Source organism: Oncorhynchus keta, chromosome 19, assembly GCF_023373465.1.
Source record: "Oncorhynchus keta strain PuntledgeMale-10-30-2019 chromosome 19, Oket_V2, whole genome shotgun sequence".
Taxonomy (NCBI): domain Eukaryota; kingdom Metazoa; phylum Chordata; class Actinopteri; order Salmoniformes; family Salmonidae; genus Oncorhynchus; species Oncorhynchus keta.
Window position 1 is genome coordinate 47,128,117 of NC_068439.1, and position 26,775 is coordinate 47,154,891.

General features: G+C 43.6%; 1 protein-coding gene across 4 annotated transcripts in view; it reads right to left on the reverse strand.

Moving 5' to 3' along the window:
- LOC118398379 (utrophin-like) overlaps positions 1-19,650 on the reverse strand; it is a 176,033-nt gene extending 156,383 nt beyond the window's left edge. For all 4 annotated transcript variants that reach the window (XR_008071034.1, XR_008071033.1, XM_052470692.1 and 1 more), the window contains exon 1: positions 18,885-19,650. Coding sequence is in view for 2 of the 4 variants with exons in the window: in XM_052470692.1 (XP_052326652.1) it covers positions 18,885-19,028 (144 nt within the window). In the remaining 2 variants the exon portion in view is untranslated. The remainder of the gene's footprint in view (positions 1-18,884) is intronic.
- Positions 19,651-26,775: the final 7,125 nt, after the last annotated feature.

Sequence of the window (26,775 nt, forward strand, 5' to 3'; positions counted from 1 at the left end):
ATACCTTGGATAGGGTAAGTAAGGGTAAGTAATCCTTCTCACCCCCCCAACAAGATTTAGATGCAAGTGGCTGTTCCACTGGTTGTCATAAGGTGTATGCACCAATTTGTAAGTCGCTCTGGATAAGAGCGTCTGCTAAATGACTTAAATGTAAATGTAAGAAAGCAAAACTGTCCAAGCATCCCTTTCTCCCCAGTCTACCGCAATCTCCCCTCCCACCCCCTGTAACTAACAGCTGTTCTAATCTCCCTTTAGTGTTTATGTGTGTGTGTGTGCTCGGTCACCGTGTGCACAATACTGTATGTTGATGTCACACTGTCACAGTGAGTGTGTAAATGTGCCTGTGTGTGTTGATGTGTGCATGCATTTGCATGTATGTGAGAAAGAGTGCATGTGTGCATATTAGAGGTCTTCACAGATATACCCAAACCCAATTATACATTTTTTATTTAACCTTTATTTAACTAGGCAAGTAAATTAAGAACAAATTGTTATTTGCAATGGCGGCCTACCACGGCCAAAACCTCCCCCGGATGACGCAGGGCCAATCGTACGCCGCCCTATGGAACTCCCAATCACGGCTGGTTCGAACCCGGGCTGTATTGACACCTCTAGCACTGAGATGCAGTGCCTTAGATCGCTGTGCCATTCGACTACCCGATATCTGACCCTATATCCGAACAAGTCGGACCAAAATTCTGTAGTTGACCTTTGGATCCAAGATCGGATAACACTCTGTTGACAAGGACTTTGGATCTGTCTGAGAATATGTGAAATACCGACTAGATCCAACATTTTGGGTCGGATCTGGTCCACCCTGGCTCTGAATCGGATTGGGTATTGATTTTCAAAAACATTCCGGGGTTCTGTCGTTGTCGGACGTTCATTTCACAGATTCAATTCGGCTCGGATCTTCATTTCGGGAAGCCCTCTAGTGTATATGTGTGTGTGTGTGTGTGTGTGTGTGTGTGTGTGTAAGTAAAAAGCTCCGTCACACTTACGACCAGATTAGCACTCTGCCCTTACCCGTGGGACGCCCACGGAAACTAAAAGGTAATTGTTTTTTAATCAAGCCCCGGGCGCTAAGCCCACTGATATTTAGCAGGGCAGCTTCGAGAGCAGACAGTCACATGCACACACAAAGGACACACAAAGGGCAGACAGACAGACACTCAAGAGAAGAAACAGTATTCATTATGTGTGTGAACTGAAGAGAAACAACATGAAAGACAAATGGAGTATTGATTAAAATGATTTTGCTAAATGCAGACAGAATGTAATGTTTTATTTTGTATGACTGACCAGTTTTGCCTTTGTGTCTTGTTCAGGGCATTGGATGAAGAGTCCACTTACTGTGGGGATCTACATTATCAAAGACCACCATGTGATTGAGGAACCAGAGGACACTGGGATTTTCCTTGAGGGCGTCAAAGTGCTGCAGGATCTGGGCAACGTAGAATTTGCTGTTGCAATGCTATTCGGCCTCATGTATGCCATGAACCTCAGTAAACTGAGCTCCGCTACCAGTCTTTCAGAAGGTTTTTATGGAACCGAGTGGGGAACACTTAACAAAGCTGTTGCATTTAACAGGCTGTTTCAGTGAGCTGTTTTGTTGTGTGTTTCAGACTGTAGGTTGTGTTTCACACTGTATGTCTGACTTATGTGTTGAACTTGTTAGATTGTTAACAAAAACGCAAAACAGAATGAGCATGTTTAAAGATGGAGCTGTCGTGATTTTGTTAGACATTTTGTATGGTGTTTTGAGTAGATGCCCTTAGTTTTCTTTGCTGTTCAGTTTCACTTTGTAGTGGCTTTTAGTCAATAGAATTGACATGCACCAATATGTACACATACCTACCTCATCCTTTGTCTGTTACTCCTTATGAAAAATAACTACCTAATTTTGTAACAAAATGCATTAGAGAGTGTGACCAATCATTGTTAGGGCAAGTCTTTTTTTATACAGATATACATTACTGTGATTTAGACCTGTGCAATTCATTGAACGCTGAATGTCAGTGAATGGACATTTGTCATTCCAAAGAGCTGATCCCTTACAAAAAAATTATCATTATTTTAAACACATGCCTTTTGCCTTCTTTTATACTGATACAAATGGTCTCTTGCTCCGTGGTTACACATCTTTAGCATATGGTTTTATTTCCTTATTCATTTGTGTAAATACAAACACTAAGGTAGAACATTCCATCCTGTGCTTACATTAATAATTATGCAGAACCTTGTCCATAATATAAATTGGACAAATAATAGAATGTTAAAATCATGTTAATCATTAAGTAGTAGTAGTAGGTTTAGAGAACATGATCAAATCCATTTGAAGCTACACATTTAATTCAAATAAAATGAGCTTTACCTAACCGTGTTAAATTGATTATATTCCATTACAATGCATTTACTTGAAGAAATTATATTTTGCGTGACAAAAATAAAATAATTAAACTGAAAAATAAAGAATTGTGTTTATCCTCTTGAAGCTAGGCACTATTTTTATGTTTGGAAAAATAACATTCCCAAAGTAAACAGCCTATTTCTCAGGACCAGATGCTAGAATATACATATAATTTACAAATTAGGATAGAAAACACTGAAGTTTCCAAAACTGTCAAAATACTGTCTGTGAGAATTAACAGAACTGATATTGCAGGCGAAACCCTGAGGAAAATCAAACCAGGAAGTGGCTTCTATTTTGAAAACTCCATGTTCCATAGCCTGCCTTAGCTCCATTTAAAGGGATATCAACCAGATTCCTTTTCCTATCGCTTCCTCAAGGTGTCAAGTCTTTAAACATATTTTCAGGCTTTTATTTTGAAAATTGAGCGAGAAAGATAACATCGCAACATTGTATGGCCGGGTGCCAGCAGCGTTTTGCTTGGTGCAACAGAGTTTGGGCAGCCATTGCCTTTCCCTCTCCTACTGCAAAAGACATTTGCGGTTGATATATTATCGATTATATATTTTAAAAACAACCTGAGGATTATATTATAAAAAATATTTGACATGTTTCTGTGGACATTACAAATACTATTTGGGATTTGTCTGCGTTGTCGTGACTGCTCTTACTTGTGGATTTCTGAACATAACGCGCCAAACAAACGGAGGTATTTTGGATATAAAAATAATATTTTTGGAACAAAAGGAACATTTATTGTGTAACTGGGAGTCTCGTGAGTGAAAACATCCGAAAACATGCTTTTCTGATTTTCGTGACCAAGCTACTTGATGCTAGGTGTTCATAATGTTTTGTCGAGCGATCGATAAACTTACACAAATGCTTGGATTGCTTTCGCTGTAAAGCATATTTTCAAAATCTGACATGACAGGTGGATTAACAAAAGGCTAAACTGTGTTTTGCTATATTGCACTTGTGATTTAATGAATATAAATATTTTTAGTAATATTATTTGAATGTGGCGCTATGCAATTTAGCGGTTGTTGATGACAATTATCTCGCTAAAGGGATGGGTAGCGTCAATAAGTTATCTAACATGTTGCGTTCATGCTGAACCGATGTACAAATTTGAATTAAGTAAATTCAAAGCACCATTTTTGTCTGTGTACTTGTGATACCCCGGAGGGCAATGCACCGATGACGTTGAGAGAGCAAGAGGAAGGGAGAGATGGTGAAAAGAAAGAGCTGAATGAGTATCTGACTGATAGTGAGAGAAGGCATCAGGAGTGAAATGCTGATGAGATTGGAAGGGATGCAGAGACACGCACAGAGAGGGAGAGGGAATGAAAGTCAAGGAGATAAAAAAGGTGAGAGTCAGACAGAGAGAGATGAGAGGAAGGAAGGGAGAGAGAGAGAGAAATGAAGAGGGGAGTGAGAGAGCCTGATGGAACTTGAGTGTGTGTGACAGAAGGAGAGAAGGAAGTAGAGAGGGAGACAAAAGAAATGAAAGGACAGATCAATAGAAGTTCAAGACTGCTTTTTACATGTTTGTGTGCTAACTCCTAAACCTAACCTCTTTTTCTAACCCTAACCCTAACTGTAACCTTAACCCTAAACCTAACCCCAAAAATAGCCTTTGTCCCCGTGGGGACCACGAGGGAGAATTGTCCTTGTTTTACTATCCTTGTGGGGACTTTTGGGGATTTCCGGTACATACACACACAGGTAAGGCTCTGTTCAATGTACGAGTCATACACACTACAAACACACACATACAGTCCCTTCAGAAAGTATTCACACTTCCAGACTTTTTCAACAACTTGTTGTGTCACAGCCTGAATTTAAAATGGACTAAATGGAGATTTTGTGTTACTGATCTACACGCAATACCCCATAATGTCAAAGTAGAATTATGTTTTTAGAAATGTTTACAAATGGAGGAAAAATGAAAAAAATGAAATGTCATTAGTCAATAAATATTTAACCCTTAAGTTACGGCAAGCTTAAATAAGTTCAAGAGAAAAAATGGGCTTAACAAGTCACAGTAAGTTGCATGGACTTACGCCTTATCTAAAAAAAAAAATGTTTTAAAGGTGCATGGACTCACTCTGTGTGCAATATTGTGAAGCACAGATTCTACCACAAAGACCTGGGAGGCTTTCCATTGGTTCGCAAAGAGGGCACCTACTGATAGATAGGTTAAAAAAAGCAGACATTGAATATTCCTTTGAGCATGGTGAAGTTAAATAAACATATTCCAAAACATGCATCCTGTTCAGAAAAAGGCTCTACAGTAAAACTGCAAAACATTTGGCAAATAAATATTTTTTTATCCTGAATACAAAGTGTTATGTTTGGGGATATCCAACACAACACATCACTGAGTACCACTCTTCATATTTTCAAGCATGGTGGTGGCTGCATCATGTTATGGGTATGCTTGTCATTGGCAAGGACTAGGTAGTTTTTGGGGGGATAAACATAAATGGAATAGTGCTCAGCACAGGCAAAATCGTAGAGGAACTTGGTTCAGTCTGCTTTCCAACAGACAGGACAATTACCTAAAACACAAAGCCAAATATACATTGGAGTTGTTTACCAAGACAACGATGAATGTTCCTGAGTGGCCTATGTATTGACTCAGGGCGTTGAAAACGTATGTAATCAAGATAGTTTTTTTTTTATGAATGGAAAATAAAACACATATGTTTGAATGTTTCTTCCACTTTGACATTATGGGGTATTGTGTGTAGATCATCTCCATTTAATACATTTTCAATTCAGGCTTTATCACAACAAAATGTGGAAGAAGTCAAGGGGTGTGAATACTTTCTGAAGGCACTGTATACACACGCATTATTATTTTCTGTCACACGCACACACCTCTCTCTATTTTTCCACTTGTCATTTTCCCACAATACAGGCACAATATAAGCCGTGATGGGGGAAAAACTCCAATAAATGGAACCTCAACAGTCAATCATATTCCACTCTCTAACGTGCTGCTCTTTTCCCCTCCTGTAGTGCTATAGTATACACTATTATACTGCTTGTTTTACTCAGTGCTGACAGTATGTTCTCCATGGTCCCCTGCAGGCCTCCTGCAGATTACAGACTATTTATAGAATGATTTATCTTTAATCTCCTACTGACATAGTCATTCTCCACAATGTATTGCACTGTGTTTACCTCTCAGGGCATGCTCTGCCTTTTCTCTCTCCTGCCCTCTCGTTCTCTCTCTTTATATTTTTTATATCTCACTCCATTTTTCTCTTTATTAATTGTCTCTCTTCTGCTCTACAATTAGGCCCTCGAGTTATATCTCCACCCATTACATGAGACATCCGACTGATACTGACACATGTAGGCTGCCGACGAGTCATCTTCTCACACAAACTCAAGTGCACACACACACACTCACTCTCACAGACATTTTCACAAACACACTCACGCTTTCTCTGTCACACACACGCACACTCGCACACACACACACACACACACACACACACACACACACACACACACACACACACACACACACACACACACACACACACACACACACACACACACACACACACACACACACACACACACACACACACACACACACACACACACACACTCGCATGGCCCTCAGCCATGTTAGAACTAAATTACAGGTCAATTGAGTGACTGAACTGTGATGTGGTGTGACTGATGTTGGCGTGTCAGAGAGAGGCTTTGATTAATCATTCATGGTCATGTAACGTTATGCTTCATGCAGAGCCAGAAGAATGCAGATGCTACAGCACAGCATATATCTATGATACATCACTTGAAACCATCTGTCAATAGAAGCCTTGAGGAGACACAAAGGAAGAGGGACTGAGTGTAATGTTTACTGTTAATTTCAAATAGTTTTTTTGTTAAGGTTAAATTTGTTTCTTTTCACCTTTGTTTATTGCACTTGCTTTGGCACCGTAAACATTTATATTTTACATTTTAGTCACGTAGCAGACACTCTTATCCAGAGCAACTTACAGGAGCAATTAGGGTAAGTGCCTTGCTCAAGGACATAGACAGATGTTTTTGCCTAGTTGGATCAGGCATTCGAACCAGTGCCGATCCGGTTACTGACCCAACACTCTTATCCACTAAGCTACCTGCCACATATGTTTCCCATGCCAATAAAGGCCCTTTGAATGTAATTTAACTGTGAGGGGGAGAGAGAAGAAGGAAGGGAAGTAGCATATGCAGGGGCACCAATAGAATATTGAAGAAGCCAGTGCCTAAAGAGCTGATGATGTATAAATTGGAGGAGGGCACATGAAGCAAAGCTGTAGGGTGTGCAGGGTGGCACTATACACACCCTGTAGAGAGAGTGGCAGGGAGGAGAAAATGAGAAAATGAGGAGGGGGAGTGGGAAAAGGTCAAAAGAGGTAGGAGAATATGAGAAGCAGAGAAGTGAGTAAGAGTGGAGAAGAGGAGCAAAAATAAGGAAATGAGAGGGGAAAAGTGCATAAGGGAGGAGGGGAGAGGAAAGATAACATAAGGAAGAGGGGAGAGAGAATAAGAGAGGTATCGGTGTTTTTTATGTGAGTAGGGTTAGGCTTGATGGTCTGAACTGAGGGAGGATTACTGATCATACACACGGTCTCATGTAATGACTCAGACATTTCGCCTAGAGGGTTGGTTTAGGTTTAGTTTTTGAGTTAGGGGTTAAGGTTAGAGGTAGGGTTAAGGTTAAGGGGTTAGGCAAAATAGGATTTTGATTGGGAATACATTTGTTGGTCCCCATAAGGACAGTTAAACAAGGGTTATGTGTGTGTGTATGTGCATGCGTGTTGGTTCTTCTATCCTTGTGGGAGACCTAAAATCCCCTTTTCCCACATCCCCATGAGGACAAAGGCTATTTTAAGCTCAAGAGTTAGGTTTCGAGCCCCCCGAATGGCGCAGTGGTCTAAGGTACTGCATCGCAGTGCTAGCTGTGCCACTATTCTGGGTTCGAGTCCAGGCTCTGTCGCAGCCGGCCGTGACCGGGAGACCATGGGATGGCGCATAATTGTCCCAGCGTCGTCCGGGTTAGGCCGGCAGGGATATCCTTGACTCATTTGCGCACTAGCGACTCCTGTGGCGGGATGGGCGCAGTGCACGCTGACACGGTCGCTAGGTGTACGGTGTTTCCTCCGACACATTGGTGCAGCTGGCTTCTGGGTTGGATGGGCATTGTGTCAAGTAGCAGTGTGGGTTGTGTTTCGGAGGACGCATGGCTCTCAACCTTCGCCTCTCCCGAGTCCGTATGGGAGTTGCAGCGATGAGACAATACTGTAACTACTACAAATCAAATCAAATCAAATTGTATTTGTCACATACACATGGTTAGCAGATGTTAATGCGAGTGTAGCGAAATGCTTGTGCTTCTAGTTCCGACAATGCAGTGATAACCAACAAGTAATCTAACTAACAATTCCAAAACTACTGTCTTATACACAGTGTAAGGGGATAAAGAATATGTACATAAGGATATATGAATGAGTGATGGTACAGAGCAGCATACAGTAGATGGTATCGAGTACAGTATATACATATGAGATGAGTATGTAGACAAAGTAAACAAAGTGGCATAGTTAAAGTGGCTAGTGATACATGTATTACATAAGGATGCAGTCGATGATGTAGAGTACAGTATATACGTATGCATATGAGATGAATAATGTAGGGTAAGTAACATTATATAAGGTAGCATTGTTTAAAGTGGCTAGTGATATATTTACATAATTTCCCATCAATTCCCATTATTAAAGTGGCTGGAGTTGGGTCAGTGTCAATGACAGTGTGTTGGCAGCAGCCACTCAATGTTAGTGGTGGCTGTTTAACAGTCTGATGGCCTTGAGATAGAAGCTGTTTTTCAGTCTCTCGGTCCCAGCTTTGATGCACCTGTACTGACCTCGCCTTCTGGATGATAGCGGGGTGAACAGGCAGTGGTTCGGTGGTTGATGTCCTTGATGATCTTTATGGCCTTCCTGTAACATCGGGTGGTGTAGGTGTCCTGGAGGGCAGGTAGTTTGCCCCCGGTGATGCGTTGTGCAGACCTCACTACCCTCTGGAGAGCCTTACGGTTGAGGGCGGAGCAGTTGCCGTACCAGGCGGTGATACAGCCCGCCAGGATGCTCTCGATTGTGCATCTGTAGAAGTTTGTGAGTGCTTTTGGTGACAAGCCAAATTTCTTCAGCCTCCTGAGGTTGAAGAGGCGCTGCTGCGCCTTCTTCATGACGCTGCCAGTGTGAGTGGACCAATTCAGTTTGTCTGTGATGTGTATGCCGAGGAACTTAAAACTTGCTACTGGGTACAATGAAATTGGGGAGAAAAAGGGGTGAAAATACAAGCCATCACTTGTTTGTTTGCTGGAAATCATCTCTCTCACTGCCTCTCTCTCCCTTTTGCTCTCTCTCGCTCTCTGTTCCAGGCCCAATCTAACCTGTTCAGGTCAGGGCTGGTCATAGTTAGTGGCTGTCAAACACCGGCCAAAATTGACAATGAAACTAGAATACACAGCAGAGCCATAAATGGGTACTCCCAAAATATGACCAATGACCATCTGCCTTCCCTTCACTATGAGAGAGACCAGGAAAACAATGGACGAGTCAGCAGCGGAAAAACATTCTGAGTGTGAATGTCTGCATCAATCTAATCTCTGTACAATCAACTGCTGCATTCATCCATTCCAACCGTATAGTTTGGTATGGTGACGATCACTTTGACTCCACATCACACATCTGGACTACAGTAATCGACATTACCACTGGACCCTCACTGGGATAAAAGCCTTCACATACTGGGAGGGAGAGAGCTCTCTATCATGTCAATTATGTCGCTGTGTTTTCTCTCAAGACACTCTCTGTCTTAGTAATGTCTCTTCCCTGCCTTTCTGTCACATTCTCTATCTTCATAACTGCCCAGACTGTCTCCTCATCTCTCTATCTCCCACTCCCTATGGGAACAAGACCCATCCATAAAGCTTAGAGTACTGTAAATTAGGTATCCTACCGAAGAGCAGGACTGTGGGGTGGACGTGACCGCAATGTGCTATTCTAAAACAAAACATTCATAAAAACTGGGCCATTAGTATGAGCCTGGGCCAAGAGGCATTAATGCAACCTCACAATCTCCTCATAACCAGAGCACTAGATGGATAATAGCCATTACTGCCTCGATATATGGGAATACTGAGAGAGAGAGTGAGAGAACAGAAAGGTTAAATAGAGAGAAATACCAAGAGAAATGTTTAGGATGCAAGTAAATGACAGCTATAGAGCTTGGCAGAGAAAGAGGAGGAGAGAATAGGATGTTGCCATTTCTACCTGAACCCTTTGACACGTACCAACAAATGGGTGTGATCATTCTACAGTCGTCCCTGCAGCGTACGATCAAACCGGTGTGATTAATATTTATTTAGAACATCCAGTTTCGATTGACGCAACAATCACGGTTTGAGTTTTCACAGAAACAAGTCTATTTTTGGATGCAATGTTCAGACATTCACATAAGTAGTGACTGCATAACACAATCATCCAAACTGGAAAATGTAGGCTACATTAGTCCTGGCGCCTACTGAGGAAAGATTGACATAACACAAGAGGTCATATATAGCTAACTCTCAGCAGACAGAAACCACAATATGAATTAGCTAAAAGCAATTACTATTTACAATCAATTTTCATGAAAATGTAATATTTTTAATAATTTAATTTGAATTTGGCGCCCTGCAATTCAGCGGATGTTGACGGAAATGATCCCGCTAACGGGATGGGTGCATCAAGAAGATAACAACCTCTACTCTTCTAGGAAGGCTTTCCACTAGATGTTGGAACATTGCTTCTGGGACTTGCTGCCATTCAGCCACAAGAGCATAAGGGAGGTTGGGCACTGATGTTGGGCGAATAGGCCTGGCTTTGAAGTCGGCGTTCCAGTTCATCCCAAAGGTGTCCGATGGGGTTGAGGTCAGGGCTCTGTGCCGGCCAGTCAAGTTCTTCCACACCGATCTCGGGAAAAAAACCATTTCTGTATGGACCTAGTTTTGTGTCATGCTGAAACAAAAAAGGGCCATCCCAAACTGGAAGCACAGAATGCCATTGTATGCTGTAGCGTTAAGATTCTCTTTACTGGAACTAAGGGGCCTAGCCCGAAACAGGAAAAACAGCCACAGACCATTATTCCTCCTCCACCAAACTTTCCAGTTTGCACTACGCATTTGAGCAGGTAGCGTTCCCCTTCTCCATCTGCCAAACCAGATTAGTCTGTCAGACTGCCAGATGGTGAAGCGTGATTCATCACTCCGGAGAACACATTTCCAAATAAAATCAAGTGAAATTATATTTATCATATACACATGGTTAGCAGAGGTTATTGCGAATGTAGCAAAATGCTTATGCTTCTAGATCTGACAGCGCAGCAGTATTTAACAGGTATCTAACAGGTAAAACAATTCCACAACAAAACCTAATATCTAACAAATTCCACAACAAAACCTAATAAACACAATCTAGAAAAGGAAGGGGATGAGAATAATTAAGTATAAAATATATATGGATGAGCGGTGACAGAGCGGCTAAGATGCAGTAGATAGCAAAGAATAGATAATGAAGGATACAGTATACAGCATATACAGTTGAAGTCGGAAGTTTACATACACTTAGGTTGGAGCCATTAAAACTCATTTTTTCAACTACTCCACAATTTTTGATAAAGAAATTATAATTTTGGTAAGTTGGTTAGGACATCTACTTTCTGCATGACAAAAGTCATTTTTCCAACAATTGTTTACAGACAGATTATTTCACTTATAATTCACTGTATCACATTTCCAGTGGGTCAGAGGTTCACATACACTAAGTTGACGGTGGCTTTAAAAAGCTTGGGCAATCCCAGAAAATGATCTCATGGCTGTAGAAGCTTCTGATAGGCTAATTGACATAATTTCAGTCAATTGGAGGTGTGCCTGTGGATGTATTTCATGGCCTACCTTCAAACTCAGTGCCTCTTGGCTTGACATCATGGGAAAATCAAAAGAAATCAGTCAAGACCTTAGAAAAAAATTGTAGACATTCAAAAGTCTGGTTCATCCCTGGGAGCAATTTCCAAATGCCTGAAGGTACCACGTTTTTCTGTACAAACAATATTACGCAACTATAAACACCATGGGACCACGCAGTCGTCATACCGCTCAGGAAGGTGACACGTTCTGTCTCCTAGAGATGAACGTCCTTGCTAGGAGTGGTGGGTGAGGAGTCAGGCGCAGAGAGCAGAGGTTTAGGGAAAAACGTATTTATTCCGGAAAGACAGGTCACGCCAAAAACAACAGGCAAAATAATGACACACAACCATCCACAAACAGAACAGAGAACCAAGCCCGCACAAAGCAGGTGGGCATAGAAGGCTTAAATAGCCCTGAACCAAACCCCAAACGAGAAACAGGTGAAACTAATACAGACATAACCAACAGAAAAGGAAAAGGGAATCGGTGGCAGCCAGTAGACCGGTGACGACAACCGCCGCCCGAACAGGAAGAGGAGCCACCTTCGGTGAAAGTCGTGACAGTACTTTGGTGGGCAAAAGTGCATATCAATCCCAGAACAACAGCAAAGGACCTTGTGAAGATGCTGAAGGAAACAGGTACAAAAGTATCTATATCCACAGTAAACAGAGCCCTATATCGACATAACCTGAAAGGCCGCACAGCAGAAGAAGCCACTGCTCAAATAACGCCATAAAAAGCCAGACTACGGTTTGCAACTGTACATGGGGACAAAGACTTACTTTTTGGAGAAATGTCCCCTGGTCTGATGAAACAAAAATAGAACTGTTTGGCCATAATGACCATTATTATGTTTGGAGGACAAAGGGAGAGTCTTGCAAGCCGAAGAGAACACCATCCCAACCGTGAAGCACGCGGGTGGCACCATCATGTTGTGGGGGTGCTTTGCTGCAGGAGGGACTGATGCACTTCAGAACATAGATGGCATCGTGAGAGGGGGAAATTATGTGGATATATTGAAGCAAAATCTCAAGACATCAGTCAGGAAGTTAAAGCTTGGTCGGAAATGGGTCTTCCAAATGGACAATGACCCAAGCATACTTCCAAAGTTGTGGCAAAATGGGTTAGGACAACAAAGTCAAGGTATTGGAGTGGCCATCACAAAGCCCTGACATCAATCCTATAGAACATTTACATTTACATTACATTTAAGTAATTTAGCAGAGGCTCTTATCCAGAGCGACTTACAAATTGGTGCATTCACCTTATGACATCCAGTAGAACAGCCACTTTACAATAGTGCATCTAAATCTTTTAAGGGGGGTGAGAAGGATTACTTTATCCTATCCTAGGTATTCCTTAAAGAGGTGGGGTTTCAGGTGTCTCCGGAAGGTGGTGATTGACTCCGCTGTCCTGGCGTCATTAGGGAGTTTGTTCCACCATTGGGGGGCCAGAGCAGCGAACAGTTTTGACTGGGCTGAGCGGGAACTGTACTTCCTCAGTGGTAGGGAGGCGAGCAGGCCAGAGGTGGATGAACGCAGTGCCCTTGTTTGGGTGTAGGGCCTGATCAGAGCCTGGAGGTACTGAGGTGTCGTTCCCCTCACAGCTCCGTAGGCAAGCACCATGGTCTTGTAGCGGATGCGAGCTTCTGCGGATGTTGTAGAGCATGAACCTACAGGAACGGGCCACCGCCTTGATGTTAGTTGAGAACGACAGGGTGTTGTCCAGGATCACGCCAAGGTTCTTAGCGCTCTGGGAGGAGGACACAATGGAGTTGTCAACCGTGATGGCGAGATCATGGAACGGGCAGTCCTTCCCCGGGAGGAAGAGCAGCTCCGTCTTGCCGAGGTTCAGCTTGAGGTGGTGATCCGTCATCCACACTGATATGTCTGCCAGACATGCAGAGATGCGATTCGCCACCTGGTCATCAGAAGGGGGAAAGGAGAAGATGAATTGTGTGTCGTCTGCATAGCAATGATAGGAGAGACCATGTGAGGTTATGACAGAGCCAAGTGACTTGGTGTATAGCGAGAATAGGAGAGGGCCTAGAACAGAGCCCTGGGGGACACCAGTGGTGAGAGCGCGTGGTGAGGAGACAGATTCTCGCCACGCCACCTGGTTGGAGCGACCTGTCAGGTAGGACGCAATCCAAGCGTGGGCTGCGCCGGAGATGCCCAACTCGGAGAGGGTGGAGAGGAGGATCTGATGGTTCACAGTATCGAAGGCAGCCGATAGGTCTAGAAGGATGAGAGCAGAGGAGAGAGAGTTAACTTTAGCAGTGCGGAGCGCCTCCGTGATACAGAGAAGAGCAGTCTCAGTTGAATGACTAGTCTTGAAACCTGACTGATTTGGATCAAGAAGGTCATTCTGAGAGAGATAGCGGGAGAGCTGGCCAAGGACGGCACGTTCAAGAGTTTTGGAGAGAAAAGAAAGAAGGGATACTGGTCTGTAGTTGTTGACATCGGAGGGATCGAGTGTAGGTTTTTTCAGAAGGGGTGCAACTCTCGCTCTCTTGAAGACGGAAGGGACGTAGCCAGCGGTCAGGGATGAGTTGATAAGCGAGGTGAGGTAAGGGAGAAGGTCTCCGGAAATGGTCTGGAGAAGAGAGGAGGGGATAGGGTCGAGCGGGCAGGTTGTTGGGCGGCCGGCCGTCACAAGACGCGAGATTTCATCTGGAGAGAGAGGGGAGAAAGAGGTCAGAGCACAGGGTAGGGCAGTGTGAGCAGAACCAGCGGTGTCGTTTGACTTAGCAAACGAAGATCGGATGTCGTCGACCTTCTTTTCAAAATGGTTGACGAAGTCATCTGAAGAGAGGGAGGGGGGGGAGGAGGATTCAGGAGGGAGGAGAAGGTGGCAAAGAGCTTCCTAGGGTTAGAGGCAGATGCTTGGAATTTAGAGTGGTAGAAAGTGGCTTTAGCAGCAGAGACAGAGGAGGAAAATGTAGAGAGGAGGGAGTGAAAGGATGCCAGGTCCGCAGGGAGGCGAGTTTTCCTCCATTTCCGCTTGGCTGCCCGGAGCCCTGTTCTGTGAGCATTTGTGGGCAGAACTGAAAAAGTGTGTGCGAGCAAGGTGACCTACAAACCTGACTCAGTTACACCATCTCTGTCAGAAGGAATGGGCCAAAATTTACCCAACCTATATGTGGGGAGCTTGTGGAAGGCTACCCGAAATGTTTGACCCACGTTAAACAATTTGAAGGCAACGCTACCAGAAACAAATTGAGTGTATGCAAACTTCTGACCCACTGGGAATGTGAATTGAATTGCGACTCCACTTTGATTCTATACTGACACTTTGCTTGTTTGATTGCCTTACCTAACTAGGCAAGTCAGTTAAGGGAATAACTACACAGTTTTTTTCGGCTATGCTTCCAGTCGTCTCGCCATGATTAAATGCTGTGGTATGTGCTTTCAGTTTGCTCCAGAGTCCAATGGCGGTGACCTTCACATCACTCAAGCCGAGACTTGGCATTGTGATCTTAGGCTTGTGTGCAGCTGCTCGGCCATTGAAACCCATTTCATGGAGCTCCCGACGAACAGTTATTGTGCTGACGTTGTTTCCAGAGGCAGTTCGGAACTCGGTAGTGTGTGTTGCAACCGAGGACAGACAATTTTTCATGCTATGTGATTCGCCACTCGACACTCCCATTCGACACTCCCATTCTTGTATTGAGCTGAGCTCTTCAGTAAGGCCATTCTACTGTTAATGTTTGTCTATGGAGATTGCATGGCTTTGTGCTCGATTGTATACACCTGTCAGCAACGTGTGTGGCGGAAATAGCCGAATCTACTAATTTGAAGGCATGTCCACATACTTTTGTAAATATTGTGTATAAAGCATTCAAATTCATTTACGACACTCCATTGCAATGCATTCACTTAAGGTAATGGACACTTTATAACTTGAGTGACAGTTGAAATCAAATAGTTTTTAGTTATTATTTGAGCCATAAATCAATTATCAAATGCGGGAAGATCAAGTAATTTACCGTTGATGTGGGTAATGGCAGAAATCAGTGCTTCATTTAAAGTTATTATCCTTGGGCTTTCTGAGTGTTGTTAAATTAATTCAAATGATTGGTACTTCTGAATTTGTTATCATATCATTTTCTCTCACAACTTATCACTATGTCACCTTGCATTGTGTAGCATAGCTGTGTGTGTGTTGCGTGCAAGTTAGTGTTGAGTGTAAGAATGTGTGTTTCAAGACAAACAGCCCGACCTGGCCACCTAGTCCAGGGGGAATGATGCGTGTCCACACTCCTGCGGTCCTGTGCCACTGATGTAATGCATACTAATGACCCAGGGCCCTGGTCCTGGTGGAGCACAAAGGTAGAGAAACAAAGGTGCTGCACTCTGTGCCCAGGGTTGACTCACCCTTCATGGGGTAAAACTGAGCGGGAGTGGTGAATGGAGGGGTGGTGTAGGAACAGGGGCCAATGTGTTAGTCACAGGGCAAGGGGACTGAAGGGACAATATAACTGGATGGATTGCTGCTTTAGGCTATTTTATGGATGGCATCTGCCAGTGTTAATGCGCACTCTCTCTCCCTGATACACACACACTTTCTCTCTCTCTGTCTTGCTTTCTCTGTCTCTCCCTCTCACACCACACACAAACTCCCCAGAAAGTGTAATGAGAGTAAGAGGACACTCCTCCTGAGACCAGAGTGCCCTTCAGCATATTTGCAGACAGTGATTACACAGACAGAACAGAGCTGAGTGCAATGCAAATAGCCATCGAGGCCTTCGACGCTCTCCAGCACAAATACACCAGACTCATCACACACATGCACACACACACTGCGAGTGATTTTACTTGGCCCCACAACTTTTCTGATCCCGGTCAATTTGTAGTCTACAAATGATTTGTAATTATGTTCCGACCCCCTGTCCATCCGCTCAAGAAATCAGACCACGGGTGAATCTAGTTGATGATCCCTGGTATAGGGTTATGGCCAGCACTGTCAGCCCAGAGGCCAGGCTATTTCCCGAGTAGGAGAGCCAGGTAACAGCGAGACAAGCCCAGAGAGAACAAGCCGAGCGCACATTCATCATCAAGAAGCACTGTTACCGCCGGCCAGACAGTGAGCGCACCCAGGGGAGTCCAGACGAGCCCAGAATGACTGATCCTCTCAGGGTGAGCCCAACGAGCCCAGAATGTCTGATGCGACCCAGGGGAGGGTAATTGAGTGTAAAATGATGGAATTCTCCCACTGGGTGCAGGACGGTAAGTCGGCTCCTCCCAAGGGAGGTTAAACGAGCGACGAATTACTGGTGCAACCCAAGGGAAGGTGGCCAAGTGCAGAATGCATAGGTCTGTATTATGATAAGTTAGGAAAGTGTGGAGTGAGTGTTATTAACAGGAGAAGGTAGTTACAGAGTAGTGATCAGACGAGGTTGGCTGCTCACAGGGAGATTCAACCAACACAGATGGTTGGTTAAATGAGCAAAGTGCCTACTTTGTTCTAGGGAATTAACCAGCGAGTGAAATAGGGAAATATACTGTTTTTTAAAACTCTCCCATTATGTCTATCATGCACTTTCTCTGTTTCTGTACATTTCTGTTTGCGCTCACTAATCTACAGGTGAGTATGACATCCTGCTATTTAATGCGCTTGAAATGTCACATACTATAAAACCTTATATTTTCCCATACCTAAAATGCATACTATTTAGAACGCAAGTGTTGGTATTCAGACACGGCCTGAATGGAGCAAGAGAGAATATATAGCAAGAGATGAAATGAGAGAGGGAAATTAAAGACCCGAGAGCGAGAGTGAGAGTGAGAGGTGGAGAGAGAAAGAGGGAGATTTGCCTTGGGAGAAACTATGAAATAAATTAAATCCAAGGCTAACATGCATGTTAAAGCGTGATTGCAGCCGTTTGCTAATGATAATTGGTTCCACTGTACACACACAGTTTTGTATTGCTATCCTTGTGGGGACGAAATCTTTTATTCCCATTCAAAATCCTATTTCCCCTAACCCTTAACCAAACGATAACACTAACCCTGTGCCTAACATTAACCCCAAACCCTAACTATAAAACTATACCTAACCCTAACTTCTAACCCTAACTGTAACACCTAAAATAGCATTTTTCCTTGATGGGATTGTCAAAATGTCCCCACTTGTCCGAATTTTCCTTGTTTAAGACTTCCTTGTTTAGGACTTCTGGTACCCGCAAGGATAGTTAAACAAAAACACACACAAACAGTTGTGTTTGCGGCTGGCCAGCTCTAATCCTCCTGAGCAGCTGGTCCATATTTCATCGCTCCCTGCAGTGTCTCTGACTAAAGCGGTCACTTGCAACCTCGCGATATATCCTTCAGTGTAATAACAAGTAGACTACAGTTTATTAAAAATACAAACTCATTGTACCTCTTACTCACAGCTATACCATAGTGCATGGTGGTTCAGGCATTCACAATGCACCTTCTCTCTCTCTCTCTCTCTCTCTCTCTCTCTCTCTCTCTCTCTCTCTCTCTCTCTCTCTCTCTCTCTCTCTCTCTCTCTCTCTCTCTCTCTCTCTCTCTCTCTCTCTCTCTCTCTCTCTCTCTCTCTCTCTCTCTCTCTCTCACACACACACACACACACACACACACACACACACACACACACACACACACACACACACACACACACACACACACACACACACACACACACACACAACTTCTCTACCTTGTTAGTTTGTTTACTCCACCACAGCGGAGACAAGACTGTACACACAGGCAATAACACACACGCTCTCACACCTGCACATACACAGCAGACACACACACAGCAAACACACACATGCACACAGCAGACACACACACACACACACACAGCAGACACACACACACACACACACACACACACAGCAAACACACACACACACACAGCAGACACACACACACACAGCAGACACACACACACACACACAGCAGACACACACACAGCAGAGCCTGATTACTTGACGTGCAGCTGAGGCAGTAAATCAGTCCCGTATCCAGCCAGGAATATGCAGACACACACTGTGGAGGTGACAACCACAGGCGTCAACACTCTCCCAAACAGATAACAGGATGGAGAGAGTTGTTGACAGAAACATGAGTCACAATTTAAATATGCAAGCCCCAAAATAGTCAGAGATGTGAAAGGACTTGGTGATGAGGTGAGGTAATATAATCATATAACAATGTTATAAATTAATAACCAGCAAAAGTAGTATTTCACTCTAACTTTATCAAAAGCCATGAATAAAACTAGGCATTCTTGAGAGACAAAGTGCTATAAAAATGCCCCAAACCAAAAAGATGAACAAACTAACCCACACAGTTAATCAACTCTATCACAATACAGAACCAAAACTCTGAATGAACAGACAAAACAAATGAACGAAGGACTGAAAACAGGAATGAAAGAGTGTCGGACAGAACTCTTCCTCTCCCTGTCTTTCGTTCTGTGACTCACCTTGCAGAGTTTGTGATAACGTGGGGATGAGATGGCCATTCTCTGGAGCCTGTGTAGGAAGACCACCACTTTCTGAAGGGAGGTGCGGACCATGGCCATCATCGTACGAGTGCCACAGGTCTGCAGCCTGCTCAGAGTCTGCATGGCCCTCTAGCACTGCCCAGGCCCGCTCATATCCTATCCTCCTCCTCCCCCCAGAGATGCACCACAGCAGTCACAGAGTGACGTGAACACACACACTGTCTGAGACACACACTCCGACCCAGCATGCCCCCGCAAAAGCGTATATACTGGCACACACACAGTGCGCGGCCATTCACGGCACATGCGCACTCTTACAGCAAATACTCTCTCTCTCTCTCTCTCTCTCTCTCTCTCTCTCTCTCTCTCTCTCTCTCTCTCTCTCACACACAATCTCCCTCACACTCTCCCCTCATGCGCCCTCACACTCGTGCTCAGGCATTTAAGCAGGCTGAAACACTCTCATTCACATACACGCAAACCAGGGTACAATACTACTCCAAAAAGAGATGTCACTCTGTGGTTACCCCTTCAGAAGCCAGGGGTCAACGAAGAAGAAGAAAAGCAAAAGAGAAAAATCTGCCGACATAGCAAACCAAGAGAAGAAGGATGAGCGAGGGAGGCAGAAGTTGCTCTGAAGGAGCCGATCACGGCTCACTGTAAAGCCAGAGACGGGAGTGGGATAAAGGCTGTGGTGCTCCGCAGAAAGCCCTCCAAGCGGACAACACAAAGAGAGAAGGGGGAGAGAGGGGGGATGAGGAGCGCTGTGTTAACAGAAGTCAGAAGCTCCCTCAGCTGTAGGGAGGGAATGACACTACACCAGCCAGAGCGGGCGGATGACTGGGATGGAGGGAGAGAGTGAAAGTGAGGGAGAAGGAGAGAGAGAGAGAGAGAGAGAGAGAGAGAGAGAGAGAGAGAGAGAGAGAGAGAGAGAGAGAGAGAGAGAGAGAGAGCACCAGTGAGATGCACAGCGTGCAGCTCGCACACAGCAGGAGCAGCAGTGTGTGTGTGGTGTCCCAGACGTAATGATATGCTCTGACACAGATACAGAGGGATGAGAGAGCAGTCTGATATGGGAACAAGGAAGGAGGGAGATAATTAAAAACCAAGAGAGAGACACCTGAGAGAGAGAGAGAGAGAGAGAGAGAGAGAGAGAGAGAGAGAGAGAGAGAGGGAAGCAAAGACAGAAGCAGATAAAAGGGTGAGTGCATGGAAGTACAGTTAGTTGGTGAGGGCATGAAAGAGGGAATATAAAGAGAATAAAAAGTAAGGGATAGAGAATGAAAGAGAAACAAAGACGTGCGGAAAGGAATTAATGCAGTAGTAGCATCTGTCATTTGCTGTGTTAATAGATTCAGAAACATTACTTTCTCCTGCACTCACGATCTGAACCCTTGTGTCTTCACCTAAGGACTCCCCCAGCGCGACAGACAAAACCCTCTGACATGAGGACTGCCTCATCCCAGTTCCCCATGACTTATAAGTACAGGACACACACACAGAGATAAGAGGCACGCACAAATGACCCACATACACATACAGTACATCATACACACAAAGGCACACTCACGCTCAGTAAAACATGTGAGAAAGCAAAATTATCATTGAGTGCTTTGTGAAGATTTTTACATAGCCAGATCTGGAATTGGGGGTGAGCATACATGTTTTCACTCATCCCACACAGTATTGATTCTTCTAAGGTAATTACAGAAGGGAATACCGTTAGCTAGGCCAGTTACTCCACTGACGGCACTGAGTTTCCAATAAGACCGTTAGCAAAAGCATATATAAACCCCCTTGGGAACTAGCATAATGTTCACGTGCACTTACAGCAATGTTTGGCTAGCAACTCCAACGTAGCACAGAATGAAAGCTAATGTTTGAGCAGGGCTAAATCCGTACTGTGATTTCTGTACAGACATGCCTTGTTATATAGACTGGAACACACACACAGTGCATTTGGAAAGTATTCTGACCCCTTGACTTTTTCCTCATTTTGTTACGTTACAGCCTTATTCTAAAATGGATTAAAATATGATTTAAAATAATTATCATCAAATCTACACACATACCCCTTAATGGGCCTGTCCAAAGTGTTTTAAAAAAGTACAAAGTGTTCGTTAGGTGTTAAGCCTGTGCTAAGATGTTGGTCCCTGTACGGGGATCGCAGCCATAACAGGTAAAAAAAATGCTTAAAATGATTACGAGACCAAAAAAGCTATGGTGATTGTGTTTAATTATGTTTGGGAAGTAAAGATAGACATGGTTTTAACAAGGTAGTGGTAGTATTTAATTCAGTACAACAATTTGTAGGTGGCTTAACACCCTGTCCCTGTGCCTCAACTTACCCCCCACCCCATTGAGTAGGTGTGTCCAAACTTGACTGGTACAGTATATAACACAATGAGCCAAGGAAGCATTTTTGTACACATAGTAAAAAAATAAAAAATATTTTATCTTTATTTTACTAGGCAAGTCAGTTAAGAACAAATTCTTATTTTCAATGACAGCCTAGGAACAGTGGGTTAACTGCCTGTTTATGGGCAGAACAACAGATTTTGTACATTGTCAGCTCAGGGATTTGAACTTGCAACCTTTCAGTTACGAGTCCAATTGCTCTAACCACTAGGCTACCCTGCCACCTCAAGGTGAAAACATCTGAGCTACACATAGGCTAACTTCCTTCCCACCGTGTGCCATTTGCCCTCTCTGTCTCGCATTACTACACCCTTTGCCAACCCGGACTCTGGTGTGTGTGTGTGTGTGTGTGTGTATAATATCAAAACTATGAAATAACACATATGGAATCATGTAGTAACCAAGAAATGTTTAACAAATCAAAATATATTTAACATTTGAGATTCTTCAAAGTAACCACCCTTTGCCTTCATGACAGCTTCGTGAGGTAGTCATCTGGAATGCAAGCTGTGCCTTGTTAAAAGTTCATTTGTGGAATGTCTTTCCTTCTTAATGCATTTGAACCAAACAATTGTGTTGTGACAAGGTAGGGGTAGAAGAAGACAGAAGATAGCCATATCGGGTAAAAATACCAAGTCCATATTATGGCAAGGACAGCTCAAATAAGCAAAGAGTAATGACAATTCATCATTACAATAAGACATGAAGGTCAGTCGCAAAAACCATCAAGTTACCAGCCTCAGAAAATGCAGCCCAAATAAATGCTTCAGAGATCAAGTAATAGACACATCTCAACATCAACTGTTCCGAGCAGATGGTCGAATTGCTGCAAATAAACCACTACTAAAGGACACCAATAATAAGAAGAGACTTACTTGGGCCAAGAAACAAGAGCAATGGACATTAAGACCGGTGGAAATATGTCCTTTGGTCTGATGAGTCAAAATGTGAAATTTTTGGTTCCAACCGCTGTGTCTTTGTGAGATGCAGAGTAGGTGAACAGATGGTCTCCGAAATGTGTGGTTCCCACCTTGAAGCATGGAGGAGGTGTGATGGTGTGGGGGTGCTTTGCTGGTGACACTGTCTGATTTATTTAGAATTCAAGGCACACTTAACCAGCATGGCTACCACAGCATTCTGAAGCGATATGCCATCCCATCTGGTTTGCGCTTAGTGGAACTATCAAGGAGGAGAGTGATAGAGTGCAGCATCAGATGACCTGGCCTCCACAATCACCCAACCTCAACCCAGTTGAGATGGTTTGGGATGAGTTGGACCGCAGTGTGAAGGAAAAGCTGCAAACAAGTGCTCAGCATATATGGGAACCCCTTCAATACTGTTGGGAAAGCATTCCAGGTAAAGCTGGTTGAGAGAATGCCAAGAGTGTGCAAAGCTGTCATCAAGGCAAAGGGTGGCTACTTTGAAGAATCTCAAATATTAAATATATTTTGATTTTTAACACTTCTTTGATTACTACATGATTCCATATGTGTTATTTCCTAATGTTGTCTTCACTATTATTCTACAATTTAGAAAAAACCCTTGAATGACTATGTGTCCAACCTTTTTACTGGTACTGTGTATGTGTGTGTGTGTGTTGCCCTCTGCCCTCTCTCTGTGTGCTGTGCGTGTCTCTGTGCTCCTGTGTGATAGTGACTAATAGCAAACAGGCTGCATGCTGGTTTCCCATGAAGTCACTGCAGCAGAACATGGAGTGAAACAGGCTAGCATGGTATAACAAAATATGGCACTACACCAGCGTAGGGAAACAGGCTAGCAGAAAGTTAACCACACAAAGATAACCATCTACTACTTTCACCTCAAACAATCTCCCACTGCAAGACAATTTGTGATAAGGTTCCACAAAAAAATGTCATACAATTTTTGTCTCTTTCAATAATAAGGCGCTTCATCTTTCTATGGCTCCTCTCTAAGACCATAAGAGACAGAGGTAAGGTGACCGACTTGACATTGATAGGTGACAGACGAGTCACTCTGAATGAAGGAAGGTTCCAGGTTCCTTTCGACCCATCCCACTGACCACCTTCAGTCTGTCCTGCTCCCTCCTCTCATTCCAATGTCTCTCTTTTTCTCATTCCCATTTCTTGTTCATTCTATTTCATTAATCCAGTTTCCCTTTAGCACTGAGCGCAGTCCATCAATCTTACCCCAAGTTGAGACACGGAGCCAGAGAGAGAAATAAGAGAGAAGGAGGCAGTGGTGGAAATAGCATACAATTGCCACACTTGAGTAAAAGTAGGAATAACTCAAGCAAAAGTGAAAATCGCCCAATAAAATGTTTTTAAAAAGTCTAAAAGTATTTGGTTTTAAATATACTTAAGTATTAAAAGTAAATATATTTGCAAAAAATGTACTTAAGTATCAAAAGTAAAAGTATAAATCGTTTTAAATTCCTTATATTCGGTCCCGGGCTGTGTCGCAGCCGGCCTCCCCATGAGGCAGCGCACAATTGGGGAAAGGGGGATACCTAGTCAATTGTACAACTGAATGCCTTCAACTGAAATGTGTCTTCCACATTTAACCCAACCCCTCTGAATCAGAGAGGTGCGGAGTGCTGCCTTAATTGACATCCACGTCTTCGGGCGCCTGGGGAACAGTGGGTTAACTGCCTTGCTCAGGGTCAGAATGACAGATTTGTACTTTGTCAGCTCAGGGATTCGATACAGCAAACTTTCGGTTACTGAGGACTAGGGGAGGGGTTTGGCCGGCCGGGATGCCCTTGACCCATCGCCCTAGCGATGCCATGCGGGGCGCCGGGCGCATGCACTCAGACCCCGGGAGCCAGTTGTAAGGTGTTTCCTCCAACACATTGGTGCAGCTGGCTTCCGGGTTAAGTGAGCAGTGTGTCAAGAAGCAGTGCGGCTTGGCAAGGTCGTGTTTCGGAGGACGCATGGCTCTCAACCTTCGCCTCTCCCGAGTCCATACGGGAGTTGCAGCGATGGGACAATTGGATATCACGAAATTGGGGAGAATAAATTAAATTAAATAAAAAATTCCTTATATTAAGCAAACCAGATGGCACAATCGTTGATGTTTTTTAATTTACGGAGAGCCAGGGTAACACTCCAACACTCAGACATTTCAGAAACAAAACGTTTGTGTTTAGTGAGTCTGCCAGATCAGTGGCAGTAGAGAGGACCAGGGATGTTCTCTTGATAAGTATGTGAATCGGACCGTTCCTGTCCTGCATAGCATTCAAAATGTAACGAGTACTTTTGGGTGTCATGGAAAATGTATGGAGTAAAAAGTAAAAGTTATCCAAAATATAAATAGTAAACTACAGATACCCCAAAAAAACAACTTAAGTAGTACTTTAAAACATTTACTTCACACCACTGGAAGGAGGAGAACGGGGAGAGATGATAAGAAGGGGAAGAGGGTAGAATGGAGAAAAAAAGCAATTCCCAGAAAAAACTCAATTTGAAATGACAACGACGTGGGCGTCCTATTGGTGGAAACAGAGATGGAGAAAAGAGCCCACGTAGGAGACCATGTATGACCAGGCTGTTTTTAGAGCATCAATGCTCCTTCAAGTGAGACTAACCTAGAAAACCCAATGAAAAAGCACAACTCAATGGTCGCTGAATGAAATCACATTTCTGTAGGAGTCTATAGTATTTAATCTGTGAACAGATGAAACCTCTGTGTTTCAGCCCCTCATCTAAACCATATACCGCTACATCCCAGTTCCCTTTATTTTCCGTCACCTTACAACTTTTAAAACACACACACACAACCCCACAACACTAGCTCTGTCAATCAATCAACATCAACATGACAATCAATGATCGATGTAATGACAAATGATCAAGCATTGGTTTGGTTGGAGGTCCATTGTTGAATGAAATAGCGGAGTCAAGAATTCAAGTTGGTTCAGGACATTAGGTGAGACGTGACAAGGGTGTGTGTATACGTGCGTGTGTGTCTGTATGTGTGCGTCCACTTCTTGTTGATGCCGTTCCAGGCTCCATGTTGTTTTTCTCTGTGACATCTTTGATCCTCCTTGTGTCGTCAGCGGAATACTCTCGCAGGAGCTGATTGGACCGCTCGTTACAGGTTGCCATGGTACCCTGACCTCCCTCTTCCAAGAACACCTGGAGAAAAAACAAACAACAAATAATGACAACAACCTACTCCTCACAGACTAAACTCTTTCACTTCTTTCATATACGTGTCACTTCCCTTTTAATCTCACAGTGATTATCATGGTTCCCTCAGGATCTCACTTTGTTTAAGCTTAAGGTATGCTAACCTATTTCATTAAATGATAAATAATTATCAGAACAGCTATCAGTACCTGTTCTATGGCATTGTAACTACAGTACAGTACAACAGTGAATTAGACACCGATGCCCTCTACTGTTTGACATTGGGCAACAATTGAAAAGAAAGTCCACGACATTCCCCATAGGTGACGGCTCATTATTTACCTGCAAGGCATGTTTGATCAGCATTCATCAACACTATCAATAATAATCGTGACTAGCCAACAGTGAAACCTCTCATCTGCATATACTCCTTGTATGCACGACACACTGGAATGCTAAAACGCATGATGAATGGTACACGTGTGTTTTCTATTGAGCTAAGATGCAAACACACAAAAACATACTTTCCATACGCTGCTTCAAGTCACTGATTACAGTTCCCAATCCTAACCTTAACCATGAACATAATTACAAAAATCGTATCTTTTATCATTGATTAAAAGCTATTCCACCCATCTGGCTAATGGGGCTGAGTATCAGTAGTCCAAAGGTCAAAGGGGAAGGGTCGCTGTATCTCTCACCTTGTTGTCACTGAGCTGTATGGTCAGGGGTTCCCTGGAGAGGTGAAGGTTGTGCAGGTGCCCCTCGTTCAGGTGTGCAGGTGCCCCAATCAGAGCATTCAGTTCCTGTCTCTGCATCTCCCACTAATCGCTGTGGCCAATCATGTTATCCAGCTGCTGGAGCCGCGCCTCCACACCTTGCTGAGTGTTGTCCCATTGGCTATGCCTTTTCTCCACTGCAGAGAGAGAAAGGGAAAAAGTAGGTGTGGATGACCTTGGGCTAAGGCTAAACTGCACATGGACAACAATATTTCTACAGAAACTGAAACTGTATATGTGACTTTGTGTCACCTAAGCAGAAAACCCAACCAATCCATCAGTCAATTGGATTTATAAAATCCCTTTCACATGAACACAATACACTAATCACAAACATAGCTACATTTACCATTACTAACAGGTACAGTATATGATACACATGTGTACCTTCAGACACAGAGACCTAACAGTCACAATAAGTTACATGCCACAGGTACAGTATATAACACACATGTATACCTTCACACACAGAGACCTAATGGTCACGATAAGTTACATGCCACAGGTACAGTATATAACACACATGTATACCTTCAGACACAGAGTTTCACACACGATACATAC